The sequence below is a fragment of the Plecotus auritus genome (genome assembly GCF_963455305.1).
Source record: "Plecotus auritus genome assembly, chromosome: 1".
Taxonomy (NCBI): Eukaryota; Metazoa; Chordata; class Mammalia; order Chiroptera; family Vespertilionidae; genus Plecotus; species Plecotus auritus.
This window is the reverse complement of record NC_137770.1, coordinates 247,703,435-247,719,104: the sequence shown is the minus strand read 5'-3', so window position 1 is coordinate 247,719,104 and position 15,670 is coordinate 247,703,435. Positions and strand designations below refer to the sequence as shown.

The window sequence follows — 15,670 nt, the reverse complement described above, 5'->3', positions numbered from 1 at the left end:
AGCATTATGCATCCTTTGAGCAAGCACTTCTAAGAAATTTCGAAATTTCATTTGGAAGTCATTCATGTGTAAGTCACACTGAAGTTAAAGCGGCGCTGAAATGTCTTGCAGAAATGCTGAGGCCCGAGGACCCTGCCTGTAAAATGAACAATGGGCCAAGGAGACTTGACATTTGCTGTGGTCTAAGTAAGAACATTAAATCTCAAAGTCTATAGGAGAAAATGATGAGGGAATACAGTCAGAGTGACAGAATTTTACTTTACAGTCAAATACAGACTTAGCTATCCCATATATTAAACTTACAGCTTTAACAATGCTGATTCAAAGTTCTACAAAATTTAAAAACATTTAACAGAATATTTCTATTTCTAAAAAAATTAGTAGAGAGATACAACTCTATTAAAAAAACACACACTTTTTCCTTTACAGTACATACATAGTCACTTAAAGGAAGAATTGTATGGCTTCCCTTTGGTGTATGTGAATTGCCAGAATCACTATGCTTGCACTTTGAGGCTATTATTAAGTAAAGTAAGGGTGACTTGAACACAAGTACTGCAACAGCTAATCCAATAACCAAGACAGTTAAGTGATTAACAGGCAGGTAGCACAGTGCAGACATGCTGGATAAAAGGATGATTCACGTCCCAGACTAGACAGAGCAGGTGGGCGTGAAATTTCATCACACTATTCAGAACAGCACACAATTTAAAACTTATGAACTAGTCTAACTGGCGTAGCTCAGTGGTTGAGCATTGACCTATGACCCAGGAGGTCACGGTTCGATTCCTGGTCAGGGCACATGTCTGGGTTGCGGGTATGCAGGAGGCAGCTGATCAATGGTTCTCTCTCATCATTGATGTCTCTCTCTTTCTCTCTACCTTCATCTCTGAAATCAATAAAAAAAAATGTATATTTAAAAAAATAACAAAAAAACTTATGAACTATTTATTTCTGGAATTTTCCACATAGGATTTGCAGACTATAGTTGACTGCGGGTAACTGAAACAGCAGAAAGCAAAACTGCAGATAAGGGGACAGCTATTGTAATGTGTTTTTCTGATAAGTACAAAGTTACCAGGACTAAGTGGCGCCAAATGTTCAAGTCATATTAAGCACTGGTATTCTGAACAAACATGTTATGGAAAGAAAAAAAAACAAACTGATATAATACTTGAATTCATTAAATTAAATGTCCCATTGACCTCGAACTTAAATTCTTAGTAGTGTTCATTAGCTATATTCTCCTCCTAATATGTAAAACATAGCATATGTAGTAAAGATTCAGTATGTAGTAATTTTCAATCTTTGAGATCAGCAGCCTTAATCTTTGATTGGTTTTCTAAATTCTCCACGATCTCTTTCAGATAATCTTCATCTTTAAAAAAATATACATATAATTCTCTTTCCATTTGATGCAGTTTATTAGATGCCAAAATTTTTCTTTTTGTCTTTACATCAGCAAGAATGTCAGTGAGAAGATGATTTAGCTTATTCAGCTGAGACTCCACTTGATGAAACCGCTCCGTTAACTCCTAAAAGGAAAATTAAAATGCTTTTAATGCAAGAGCTCTATTGCAACACCATAAATTTAAAATGCAACTTATATGGAAAAAATATAAACGACGTAATCATTCCCACCATTTTAACACTAAATGACCCTCAATTAAAAATCCATAGGTTTAATATAAATTTTATGTAAGATCAATTGCAGCAACTCCTGATAGGCAATTTTAAGTGATTCAAAGCAAGCTCTCCCTCCCTGAGGAGTAACTGTTGTGTAAAAACTGTTCTGCACACTCACACATTCAACAGACACTAGTATTCCTGAATGCCTACCATGTTCCAAGTACTGTTTGTTGAACTACCTCAACAAAAATCTCCATTTTCCCTTTTTTTCCAAATTGTTATAGAAGATAAAACTATACATGATACTCAACAATCCTTCTCACTTCCTAACATTAAAAGCAGCTTATTACCAAGTTTCCATGGCGGTCTAACAAGTATTTACTCCTATGAATTTACAGCCAGTATTACTTACCAAAGAGGTTCTCAGAAAACCTGTAGCTCTACCTCCCTCATAACCTGCCACAGGTTCTCAGCATGGTTATAATCTGGGGCACTTGTTACGAATACAGATTCCTATACCTAACTCACACTGAATTACTCAAACTCTGGCCCTGGTCAGTTTTGCTCAGTAGTTAGAGCGTCAGCCCACAGATGAAGAATTGCGGGTTCAATTCCTGGTCAAAGGCATGTACCGTGGTTGCAGGTACCTGGCCCCAGTCCGGGCAAGAGCGGAGGCAAACAAATGATGAGTCTCTCTCACGTCCAAGTTTCTCTCTCTGTGTCACTCTAAAAATCAATGGAAAAAATATCCTCAGATGAGGATTAAAAGAAAAAAAAAGTAAATTACTCAAACTCTGCAACAGGACCAGGAAGCTACATTTCAACAGGCTCCCTGATAATTCTAATGTACAAGTTCAAGAATGACAGCTTAACGTCATAAATGCCAGACAGCAATACTTAAATTACATTTTTAAAAAATCAAGTAGTGCCCTAGCCGGCTTGGCTCAGTGGATAGAGCGTCAGCCTGCGGACTGAAGGGTCCCAGGTTCAATTCCGGCCAAGGGCACATGCCTGGGTTGCGGGCTTGATCCCCAGTGGGGGGCGTGCAGGAGGCAGCCAATCCATGAGTCTCTCTCATCATTGATGTTTCTCTCTCTCTCTCCTTCTCCCTTACTCTCTGAAATCAATAAAGAAATATATTTTAAAAAATCAAGTAGTATCTACGTTAAGTGGTCTCCTTTTGAGGAAAAATTTGGTAAACCTTAATACAATGAGAAACAATCTCACCTTTAATTTCAATGCTAAAGATCTTAATAACAGTTGCTAAAATAACACTCCAATAAATACTGAAAATGTTCAACTTCATTAACAATAAAAATGTAAGTTAAAATGGATGGCATTTTGTACCTCACTGGGCTAGGGGAAAACTGAATCATGATACTCCAATAAGATTTAGTAAAATCATCCTATTTTAGAATACAATGTTTCACATGTTAACATATCTGAAATTAACATGCATTTTTATATTGGAGAACACCATGTAATTGTTATTGAACAGATATATTCTTAAGAAATGTTGTATCACCAACATGAAAAAAAAATGTATTGTGGTAAGAACACTTAACAGATCTCCCCTCTTAAGAGGCCAATACAGTACTGTTAAATATAGGCACAGTGTTAGACAGCAGACCTCTAGAACTTTTTCATCTTGCATGACTGAAACTTTATGCCTGATTAAAAACTCCCCATTTCTCCTTCCCCAGTTCTAACAACCATTATTCTATTCTTTGCTTCTATGAGTCTGATTAGTTTACATATCTCATGAGTGGAATCATGCATTTGTCCCTGTGACTTAGCTTATTTCACTTAGCATAATTTCCTCAAGGTTCACCTATGTTGTCACATACTGCAGATTTTAAGGCTGAGAAATATTCCATTGTATGTATATACCACATTTTCTTTATCCATTCTTCCACTGATAGACATTTAGGTTGTTTTCACACCTTGGCTATTATGAGTAGTCCTGCATGAACATATGAGTGCTAATTATCTGTTTGGGATCCTGCTTTCAGTGCCTTAGTTTAAACACCCAGAAGTGGGATTGCTGGGTGACATGGTAGTTCTCGTTTGCAGAACCTCCAAACTGCTTTCCACAGCAGCTGCACCACCTGTCATTTCCACCAACTGCGTCCAAGTGTTTCGATTTCTCCACATCCTCACAAAGACTTCCCGTCTTTCCTTTTTTGATAATAGCCAACAGGTTTAAGGTAGTATCTCACTGTGGTTTTGATGCATTTCCCTGATGACCTGTTAGCCATTTGTATGTCTTCTTTGGAGCAATATCCCTTCAAGTCATTAGCCTACCTTTTAATCTGATTATTGTTTTGGTTTGTTTGTTTTGCTATCACCAACATTCTTAATGTTTATTGTGAAAAAATACAGACTACAACTTTGAGTCAAAAAGTAACATACGAGGCCCTGGCCAGTTGCACAGTGGTTACAGCATCAGCCCTTGGGTTCAATTCCCAGTCAAGGGCATCCTACCTCAGTTGCAGGTTCCCCAGCACCAGTAGTGGTGAGAAGCAGCTAATTGATGTGTCTCTCTCAGGTGGATGTTTCTCTCTCTTCCCCCCCCCCTCTCCTTCCTCCCTTCCACTCTCTATAGAAATGAATGGAAAAAAATATATCCTAGTGAGGAATAAAAAACAACCCTACAACACAGAATAATTGAACTAAATGTGGAGCTTTAGAAATACCATATTTAAATTGGCTATTTTCCCCCTTTTAATGTATATTCAAAATATGTGTCTATCTACACCTAAAAGATGTAAGTATAAAATAAAAAATCTAAATAAGAATGTATTGTGTCAGTTTAACAGAAAAAATTTTTTTCTTAGCAATTCATAAATTGATAGTATACCATTTGATCAATAGTTGACATTTAAATTATACTGGTGGCTTTAAAAAGCAATATGGCAGTATCAAAGGCCAAAGAAAAAGTGCACATTCAAGAAACCCAATAATCCTACTTCCAAGAATTCATCCAAATGAAAGTATTCAACAACAAAAGGCTATATACACAAGATACATATGATGTCATTCAAGAGCAAACAAGAAAAAGACTATCACAGTATCCAGCAATGGTGAAATGGTTACAGAAATTATGACACAATAATTAAATCAATAGTGCTGTAACATTAAAAATTAAGAAAATTATTTAGACTTGTGCTATGGACATATCCAAAACTGTATAAGGAACACTGGTTAAGTTTATTCAGTAGTGGGTTTTCTTCAAGTAACATATACTCATACTTTACTTGAGTACCTGACAAAAATTAAAAATAAATTGGAGATCCAAGGTGACAGTAGAGTAGGTGGAAGTTACCCTTACCTCCTCCCAGGTCCAAACTGGAATTACAACTAAATTATAGAACAACCAAACTGAATAAGCAACTACATCAAATTAGAAAGTTTTTGTGGCCCTTGCCGGTTGCTCAATGGTTAGAGCATCAGCCCACAGACCAAAGGGTTGAAGGTTCAATTCCTGGTCAGGGAACATACACATCAATGTTCCTCTCTCTCCAAAAATAAATAAATAAATAAATAAATAAATAAATAAATAAATAAATAAATAAATATCAATTAAAGCATATCCTTGGATGAGGATTAAAAAAAACAAACAAGTTACTGAATAATACATATAAAATAATACCATGTATATAAAGCTCAAAACATACAATATAGTCTAGGAATATATGTCTAATAAAACTACAAATAAAAACAAGCAAATGATAAAAGCAAGCATAGAGAGGGGAACACTATTAGGAGGAGTATTCTATCACTAAGTATACACAGTATTTTAAAGATATGTCTAATCCTGTATTTGCTAAGGCAGTTGAAAAAATTACAGGGGTGGTTTTATAATTACTATTTTAATTCTTAGCATTAGTATTACATTTCCTTGTATGTCTGAAATACTTCATAAATTTAAGAATTTTGTGTACACTATAAAAACTACCTGAAAAAATGTACCTACATGTGAACAAAAAATATGGTATGTAAAAAAATAAACTTTGCATTAGGGCAATAGGATTTGGGGTAATATTTTCCTCATATGAACGTTTTCTTTCGTATCCTTTACAATGACCATTATTTTTAAACCATTTTTAAATACTATGTATGGCAAGCACCCACCTGATCACTAAGCAAAGGATGGTTTCCTCCTTGATACAAAACATCACGAAGCATGTCCACATCATTATTCAGTTTGGACAGAAAGAAAGAATGTTCTCGAGCAGATACTGCCAATTGATCTTGTACTAAAGAAACATCCTGTTTTAATTTCTCAGCCACTTCCTCCAGGTTTTCATGGGTTATAAACAATTCTTTCTTCTTATTCTCTCCTTCTAAAAGCTGATGAAGCCTAAAATGTGAAAATAAAAATTAGAGAAAGAAACCCTAAAGTCAGTATAGTTTTCAAAATTACAATCCACTGTATGGGGCCATCTTTTGGGATAGCTAACAACTTAAAAAAATATTAATCTGTATGCTGTTAAACCAAGCAACTAAAAACATTCCAACTAAAATACTATCTCGCTGAGCCAGTGTGGCTCAGTGGCTGAGTGTCAACCTCTGAACCAGGAAGTCACGGTTCCATTCCCAATTCTCGGTCAGGACACATGCCCTAGTTGCGGAGGGGGGAGGGAGAGTTCAGCAGTAGGGGGCATAAAGGAGGCAGCCGATCAATGTTCCTTTAGCATGGGGGTTTCTCTCTCTCTCCCTTACCCTTTCTCTCTAAAACCAATACATTTTTTAAAGTAAAATATTTAAAAAATAAACAACAAAGAGCTAAGAAATAGTAATAGCAAACTTGCTATTTCAATCTTGATAAGCCAGGAGGCCACTTTACCACTTCAAACATTAATGGCAGAAAAATCCTACTGGGCAAATGGAAAACTGAGACAGCACTTCATATCTGACCAAAAGGGTCGCTCTTTTCCTTGTAATTTTATACACACACACACACTAGAGGCCCGGTGCATGAAATTCATGCGGGGGGCGGGGGGGGGGGGTCCCTCAGCCCAGCCTGTGCCCTTGGGCCTAAACCACCAGTCAGACATCCCCCTCGCAATCTGGGACGCTGCATGCACCAGTGACCATACTTTTCATACAGGTGGAAGGCATCTTGCTGTTGTATGGGCAGCTACATTTTTTTTGCCCTGATTATAAAAAGTAGTACATAACATGATCCTTCTGAGGCAGTAGTACCATTTCCCCCATCTTATGGGTGGAAAAACTGAAGCAGAGAGAAGTTAAGTAATTGGCTTTGTCACACAGTTCTAAGTGTCAGAATCAGGGCTGACCACAAAATGTGCAAGCCAGAGTCTATGCATGTCATCGCTGCATCATCTCGTTTTTTCAGTGTTAGAGTAGCCTTGCCAGGTTTTAATTTTTAAATCTAAGCGACTGTTCCCAATATATAGAGTAGGGTCCCTAGGCCTGACCGGCGATCAGGGCCGATCTGTGAGGCGACTGGTGGGCAGGGAGATGGTGGGGGGGGGGCCTTAAACCCTCCCCCTCTCCCCCCACCTTGGCTGGCGGCCTGGCACCGCCCACTGGCCGGTCCTGCCCCCCAATTGCCACCGCTGGTCACCTCCCCCTGGTGGTCAGTGCACATCATAGCGACCGGTCATTCTGCCATTCAGTCGATTTGCATATTAGGGCTTTATTATAATTATATATGTAACATATATTCATGTGAAAGTAGCTTCTGTAGAGCTGATACATATTTAATTATTTTAACAAGTTGCAACAGATGTCATAAAACTAGTCAAGCCCAAGATTGCCAACTTTGTTCTTGTGGGAACACACAATTCCAGGGGACAACATTCACATAAATCACGATGTCAATGCCACCCTCTGAAATTTTGCAATGAGGCAGCCCTATCTAGGCCCCTCGTTTCATTAATAAAAAAACACACAAAGTATTAGATGATTTTCCTCTTGTCCTAAAGAAAAATCAGGAGTGGGGTCCAGATTTTTGAGACCTTTGTTTTTGTTAGTTTTTAAATATATTTTTATTGATATCAGAGAGGAAGGAAGAGGGAGAGAGATAGAAATATCAATGAGAGAGAATCTTGACCGGAAGCCTCCTGCATGCCCCGAATGGGGCTCGAGCCCTCAACCCAGGCATGTGCCCTGACCGGGAATTGAACCATTACATCCTGGTTCATAGGTTGACACTCAACCACTGAGCCACGCCGGCCAGGCAAGGCCTTTGACTACTTTAGCCCTCCAATTTCAGTATCCCCATACCATCAATTGCTTACATTCAGAAAAGGTGGGGAGCTAGCATTCATTCTCAGTGATTCACCTGACTAGACACAGAATTGAAGTCTTCTCCCCTCTCTACTGCTACCTTCTCCAAATGCAGTCAATTCTCTATCCAGCAATACCTATTGTACATAAACTGTATTCAAACTTCCTGCCGTAAACTCCTGCCCCCAATCTATAATAAGGCATCTAATGGTGTTAAAGATGATTAAGACCTGGTATATATTCATTCCTCCAACCCAATTCTCTAAGCTCTACAGAAGCTACTTCCACATTTAACATGAATGGTAAAGGGAGCAAGTAATTAAAAAAGGAAAAAGAGCCAAAACCGGTTTGGCTCAGTGGATAGAGCGTCAGCCTGCGGACTGAAGGGTCCCAGGTTCGATTCCGGTCAAGGGCATGTACCTTGGTTGTGGGCACATCCCCAGTAGGAGGTGTGCAGGAGGCAGCTGATCGATGTTTCTCTCTCATCGATGTTTCTGACTCTCTGTCCCTCTTCCTTCCTCTCTGTAAAAAAATCAATAAAATACAAAAAAATAAATAAATAAAATAAAAAAGGAAAAAGAGGCATAGAAAAGTGGGAAAATAAAAAGGCCAAATTTGGAATGCAAAGAATTTTTTAACCTTCCACAATTTCCACTCAAACTCTCTCTAGTGTTTTACAAAACTAAAGGGAAAGTAATTACTTACAACAGAAACAACGAAGCATACCTGTGAGTAGAATAATCCTTGGTATCAATGGTATTCCTTGGATTTATCTGCTGAGATACTGATGTATCAGCTAGCATTTCTAATTGCTTGTTGAGTATCATATTACTTTGACTAAGTTCATGAACCAATTTTTCAAGTTGACGATGTATGTCCCAATGCTTTCTCATTTCAATTTCATATGATAACTGCAGAAGTTCAAACGATGCCTTTTGCTTTACCAACTGATTTAAAACAAACTCTTGTCTTGCTGTATAATAGTCTTGTTTGGCAATCTGCAGATCAAAATCTCCCTTCACAACTGGCATATTCAATAACTGGGCATTCTTTTTTACCACAGCAGGCAAACTTTTGTCTTTTATATGAGTAATTTGTTCTTTGAGTTTCAGAATCTGAGTGTTCAAGCTGGAAATTTTAGCATCCAAATGATCTTTTCCAAGAACCTACACAAAGAAAGCAATTATATTTCAAACTATATGTACAAAGTTCAAGTAGTTTTAAAATTATTTTCACTTTCCATTTTAGATTAGCAGATAATACGCTCAATAATAAAAAACAATTTCCTATTAGCAAAAGCCAAAATCACAGTTTAAAAAGAAAAAGTGTGGATCAAGTCAAGGGTAAAGGCAGTATGAATTGCTAAATTTTAATGCTATTACTACCATATATATATATACACAGTAATGTTTAGCAAAATAGAGATCTTTTCATTCTTGTCTTAATAAAAATTATTAGCACACTACTCACTAATTGCAAATGTATACTATTTCAATTTTTCTCAAAATTAATCACTAGCTATTCTCCTAGTTTGTCAGCTGATTTTAACAATTCTAAAAGTCTTTAACAGGACTTCATACATTATTCCAAAGTTTGTCAGTTGTGGTAACTGGTATTCAGTTTCAGAAAGTTGTTTGTTTTTTAATTTATTTTATTTTATAAAGAGGAAGGGAGGGGGGAGGAAAGAAGAGGGAGGGAGGGAGATGAGAGAGGGAGAGAGGACAAAGAGACATCAATTTGTTTCATGTAGTTTCACGTATCTATTCATTCATTGGTGGTTTCTTGTGCATGCCCTGAGCAGGGACCAAACTAGCAACCTTGGCGCATGGGGCAATGTTCCAACCAACTGAGCTACCCAGTCAGGGCTCAGAAAGTTGTATTTTTACTCAACTATCTAGTGGTTAAATTATCAATAAGGCAAGCTGTCCAAGACAGCAAATGACTATCTGCAATACAGCTATACATTCTCAACAAAGAATCAGGGTTTCCAGTCCACTGAACTGGATCTCTGACTTCATTAGCACTATATTCTGGTCAGAGCAAACAAGGCAGAATACAATAACACAGCAACAAGGCTCTTTACTCATAAAAATAAGGTTCATACATCATAAAAAAGGAAATTCCAGTGTGTCTGTATCTGAAATCAACACAATTTCAAATTCAAATACAAAAATACTTTTGTTTAAAATTAGTTAGATAATGTGGTTGGGGCTATAATTACTATTTCTGCCCTCCACTAATAGGAGGATCTATTTGTATGAAACACTGACACCCATCACAACTAAGCACTGAACAAAGAAAACGTAATGACTTCCTATAGCCTCCTTCCTAAAACACTTTAATATCTACTATATCCACTACTAAAAATTACAATGCTCACGTAATTTCTCATACTTACTTTGCTGGTGAAGCTAGGAAGATTCTCCTCTGCCCATTTTATACTTGATTTCATGCTCGAGTTACGAGCTTTCAAGTGAATTAACTGATGTTGAGCACAAATGTATGCTAGCTGCAGCCTAGCCATCTCTAGCCGCCTCTCCTCAAGGATTTCTTGGTTATCATAAATAGATGGTGCTTGTATATCAAAAAGCTGGAAATTTTCTTCATTTGAACTTTCAAATACTTCTTGTATACCCTGAAAGAACTGTTTTTTGGTATATAAGGTTAATGCTGCTGTGCATTGCTCTTCTTGGCTGAGGTATTTTTCCAAGGAAATCTGAGATAAGAACACCAGAGGGTTTGTCCCTTGACCAGAATTCGAAGGTCTGAAGAACACCATCAATTTTGCAACTCCATCGGTAAGAGCCTGAAGCTCATTCTTAATCTTAGCAGTCACAGCATTTAGAATTCCTTGACTCTGCTTCAGCTTTTTAGTGGCTTCTTCTTCTTTAGCATTTAACCTCAGGGACTTGTGCCTAGTTACCGAGGCCATCAACTGACATTTGTTACGTCGCTGAATTTTTAGGTTCTTTAATTTCTGCAGAGTTCGAACCTCATCCTCTAATTTCTCCAGGTCTTTGTCATCCAGGGTAGGTATCTTCAAATTAGAAGTTTTACAGGTTTTAAGAGCTTCGTCCAACGCTGCTCCTTCCAGAATGGGCTTGCCAGATTGTTGAAGAACGCTGAAAGCTTCCAGTTCTTCTTCAGACAACACGTTCTGTTCATTCACGGTCCCACAAAACCACTTCAAAAATGACTCACCTTCCACGGTCTCAAACAACCAGTCAAAATCTTCCCCATGAAGAACATCAGCTTTGGGATAGCCAATTTTCTTTAACGTTTCCACCAAGTCTTTTCCACAACTCATGGTTTAACTCCCCAAATGTTCTGTAACCGCTATGGGTCTACGGTACTGATATTTAGAAAACAAATCCAAATACACAAACAGAGCTAATTTTATGTTAGGTCCATAGAGAAAGGGGAACATACTTTTAGAATATACAATGATTTCTCCTAGGGGAGGAAAAAAACAAGTGTTAGACCACAGAGAAGGCGACTTTACAAGGACAACGTAGGTAAAAATATCCAATGACACCGGGAACATCTAACCCAGAGGCAGCTGAATCGGAAACGTTTGATGGGAAAGAGAAGCAGAATAAGCAATTAGGGTGTGGCTTTAACGGACACCTCCTGTTTCCCCAAAGCAGAGCGGTTCACAACGCACTGCAGCGTCCGGAACAGCAGCTCCACGTGCAACTCCAAACGAAGACCAAGCGCCGTGCAGTGGGGCAGCCTCCCTCCCCTGCCTGCCCTTCCTAAGAAACGGAAACAAACGTGGTCAACCACCAACTCACCGCAGCGGCCGAATCGGTCTCCGCCATTCACTCCAGAGTCGCCCCAGACCGGATCACCTGGTGCCGGGAAAAACGAAGCGTCAGGAACTGCCCGCACCCCGACAGCACGGAAGACCTGAGCCGCGGTGACCTGACAATGCCCCCCGCACCCCCCCCCCTCAGTCACCGCGACGCCATCACCTACCCACCCACCTTCACCGGCGGCGCCTGGTCTGTCTGTCCTGCACTTTCGGCGCGTAAAACACACCGAATACGCGCCGAGGACAAGGGGCCCTACCCGCGGGGACACTGGCAGCGCGGCGCTCGGGGCGTCTGCCCGCGTCCCCCACCCCCGCGCCTCAGGACCAGCGCGGGACCCCATGCCCCGCCCCCGAGTCCCTGGCTCTCCCGCCGGCACCCGCCATGTCCCCGCCCTCACCCGTGGCCCCTCGCTCCCTCAACCCGCGCCCCCCCGCTTTCACCCCCGGCCGCCGCTCTCCCGCCGACGCCCCTGGCGCCTCCGCCTTCACCCCCGGCCCCTGGCGCCCCCCCGCCGCGGCCTCCCCCGCACCCCAGCCGCTGGTCCCGGCGGACTCCGACGGCGCCGCTCCTCGCGCTCCTGAGAGTCCCAGGGGCGTCCGGACAAAAGAGGAGGCGGTCCAGTGGTCGACGCCGCTCCCTCAGCCCCGCGCCCCCGCACGGCCCAGGACCGCGAGGCGGACGACACTCACCTCAGGAAGCTCAGCCCGCGCCCCTCAGCGGCCACCGCCGCGCTCCGCGCCTCGCCTCGCACTGCCTCACGGGAGCGCTTCGCCGCGCGCGCGCAGAGGACCCAGTTGGAACCGCGGGGCGACTGTCTGCGCAGGCGCGGAATAGACCACCGCAGGGCCGCAGTAGGCGGGCAACTACTTTCAGGGCGAGCGCTGATTGGCTTCCTGTCTCAGGGGCGGGGCCAGGTGCTTGGGGGCGGGGCTGAGGTCTCGGGGAAGGTCGGCCTCGCGGTCCCGGCTGGGCTTTGAGGTCCAGCCTCCCGCAGACCTGGGCTCTTCCCGCGCCGCGGGCTCCTCCGCTCAGGTCAGCCACCCGCTCTCCCGGTCCCCAACCCCCGCCCCCTGACGAGAGTCTTTTAGGCGACAGCCCAGCTGTCGGGAGCGCGGGCGGAGCCAACCCGATCGCTCGCCTGCTGCGTGACCCGGGCAGCCCCGGCCCGCACCCGTGTCCGGTCAGAGCCCCTCGGAGAAGGCGTGGGAATGAGCGGGCCATCAGTCTAAAGCGGTCGGAGCAGTGCCTGGGGGTCTCTTGTTTCATTACTCGCTTTACCATCTCATGATGACCCTTATTTTGCAAAAGCAGTTTGAGGGTCAGCCCTCGCCTGACCTCTGAGCAAAAGCGGATCTTTTTAGCATCTTCTGTCTTCTCCGAGTTCCTACCCTGGATGACAAAGACCTAGGCAGGCGTCCTCAAACTGCGGCCCGCGGGCCACATGCGGCCCGCCGAGGACATGGATCCGGCCCGCCGGGTGCCGCTGCCTGTCCCGGGCCCGCAGTGCGCATAGGAATTTGTTCATAGTTGTTTTTTTTTAACTATAGTCCGGCCCTCCAACGGTCTGAGGGACAGGGAACTGGCCCCCTGTTTAAAAAGTTTGAGGACCCCTGATAGAGAATCTGGACGTACCTTTTAAGACGTTTTAAACTCAGGAGGGAACACCATTTCTGGAGGAGGCCAGAAGCAGGCTGTGTGTAGTCAATGAAGGAAAGAGCGCTGAAATGAGGTTGCCAAGTTCCACGCAAACCTGGTTGATGTCCTCCGGTCCAATGAACCCAGACCTTTGGGGTTCTCACTTGTAGTGGGCGGGGCTCATTTACATCTATGCCAGGCCAAAAAAAAAAAATTTTTTTTTTTTTAAATTTACCAATCTTCTACAAACCAACGCTAAATGTGCAAGGTTTCTCTCCACTCCAAATGGCTTGTTAGACTACGTCCTAGTCTAGTGTGACATGGGAAGGGCAGATAATCTTTCTCAATGCGTTTAAGGAGAGAGAAAAAGGCTGTCCTAAGGCAGATATCACAAATTAATCTTGAGTTGAAGATACTTTCTATTAATTCTTCATTTGTTTTACTTTATATATATATATATATATTATTGATTTTTTACAGAGAGGAAGGGAGAGGGACAGAGAGTTAAAAACACTGATGAGAGAGAAACATTGATCAGCTGATTCCTGCACACTCCCCACTAGGTATGTGCATGCAACCAAGGTACATGTCCTTGACTGGAATCGAACCTGGGACCTTTGAGTCCGCAGACTGACGCTCTATCCACTGAGCCAAACCAATTAGGGCTGTTTTACCTTTCTATCCTTCTCTTCTAAAAGACAATAAAGCCAGAAATGATCTGAAAAACAATCGCTGCGGGGAGGTCCCCTGGGCGCAATGGGAGAAGACGGGGCCTGCAGGTGAGCCGCAAGGCTAGGTTAGAGCCTGGACCAGCAGGACCCCCTCAGCCAACAGTGGGGACCGGGATTGGGGTTGTCCTGGGGCAGGAGATAGCTCAGCCGGCTTGTAGGGAGGAAGTGAAGGCGGTGCAGGCAGGGCCTTCAAGAAACTTTGCTGAGGAGGCAAAGACTGAAGGAGAGAGAGGGGAGGGAGGTGGGAATGCAGGGCTTGGGGGAGGGTTTGGGTTTTGTTTTGTTTTACGATGGGAGGAACTGGGGGATATTTATAGACAGTGAAGAGGAACTTGGAGAAGACAGAAGATGCTAAAAAGATCCCTGGGGGACAGGAGGGGGGAGACCCCAAGCACACGAGGTTGTTCTAGAAGCCCACTTTTCCTAGTGACGCCTGGTTCATTTCTTGGGCCCACAAATTCTCCATGTGATTTTGAATTACTGACCATAGTTAATGGTTTGAAAGATGTTAGTGGGGCCGGAAAAAAAAACCCACAAAAAACAAAAGCCCCAAACATAAAAATATCAAGTAAAAACCAATGGATCAGTCCCCAGAGGAGCACAATGACAAACACAACAGGTTCAACTCTATAGACTTGGAAAGGTTGTTGGCAACCTTGACTTACTAGGGCATGTCTGCCTTTGAGGCTGCACTTGGAACTCAGGGAAGCAAAGACAGAAATACATTACACCTATTCCAGGCCAAACTCTTTCCCCCTTCAAAACCCCTGGGGACGATCCCCGCCCCCACCCCAGGAGGCCCAGGGAACGGAGCAGACCAAGTCCACCTGAACGCAGCTGCAGTGCCAGGGCGTCCCCCTGCTTTTCCTCCTTCCTGGAGGAGTCTTTCTTCCCCCGCTAATATTAAAAGCGTGTTAGGTTTTGGACGATGTCTTTTCACGTGTGTTTAAACTGCAGCCTGATGTTAAAGAGCATTTGGTTTCAGATGTCGTCGTTTTCAGTGATGATGGCAGAATGGAAGAGCCACACTCAAGGGGCCATCCTTCAAGCCATGGGGAGAGGGGGCGTGTCCAAGCAGAGGAGCGACATTCTGAGACTTCTTAGAAGCTTGATTCTGGCCCGGCCGGCATGGCTCTGTGGTTGATCTTCGATGTATGAACCAGGAGGTCACAGTTCAATTCCTGGTCAGGGCACATGCCTGGGTTGCAGGTTCTCGTAGGAGGCAGCCAGTCAATGATTCTCATCATTGATGTTTCTCTCTCTCTCTCCCTCACCCTTCCTCTCAGACATCAATAAAAAAAAAAATTAAAAAAAAAGAAAAAGCTTGATTCTGCAGCAAAATTAACGAAAAGTGCCAAGAGGCAGGTACAGGGGAGCCTGGTGCACTGGGGAGAGAGGAGGGGGCTGGCTCAGGGTACGTGGGCAGAGGGGCAGAGAGCCGGCCGAGGGCAGAACCCTGGGCCTGCTGGCCAGAGAGCACATGGCTGGGTGACTCCGTTTCCAGCTGAACAAGAAATCGGCCCTTCTTCCTACTGGCCTTCCTATGCTGAGGGAGCTGAAGGCACGCTCATTCTGCGGGTGGGAGGAGGGTAGGCGAAGTTG

The 15,670-nt window shown here is 42.9% G+C and overlaps 1 protein-coding gene across 1 annotated transcript; it reads right to left on the bottom strand.

Moving 5' to 3' along the window:
* Positions 1-238: 238 nt before the first annotated feature.
* On the bottom strand, positions 239-12,506 carry HAUS3 (HAUS augmin like complex subunit 3). Its single transcript, XM_080666496.1, has 6 exons — positions 12,392-12,506; positions 11,682-11,738; positions 10,286-11,340; positions 8,614-9,053; positions 5,764-5,992; positions 239-1,535 (listed from the first exon to the last, which is right to left on the bottom strand). The coding sequence occupies exons 3-6, from the start codon at positions 11,192-11,194 to the stop codon at positions 1,302-1,304; spliced, it is 1,812 nt and encodes a 603-aa protein (XP_080522622.1). The 5' UTR covers positions 11,195-11,340; positions 11,682-11,738; positions 12,392-12,506; the 3' UTR covers positions 239-1,301.
* Between the last annotated feature and the right edge of the window lie 3,164 nt (positions 12,507-15,670).

What these genes read in the sequence shown, in the direction of transcription:
- HAUS3 (XM_080666496.1), bottom strand. Translation starts at nt 11,194, where the DNA reads ATGAGTTGTGGAAAAGACTTGGTGGAAACGTTAAAGAAAATTGGCTAT. An exon ending in TTCCTAGCTTCACCAGCAAA is followed by an intron (nt 9,054 to 10,285) that starts GTAAGTATGAGA and finishes TTCTTTGTGTAG; the next exon opens with GTTCTTGGAAAAGATCATTT. An exon ending in ATCCTTTGCTTAGTGATCAG is followed by an intron (nt 1,536 to 5,763) that starts GTGGGTGCTTGC and finishes TTTTCCTTTTAG; the next exon opens with GAGTTAACGGAGCGGTTTCA.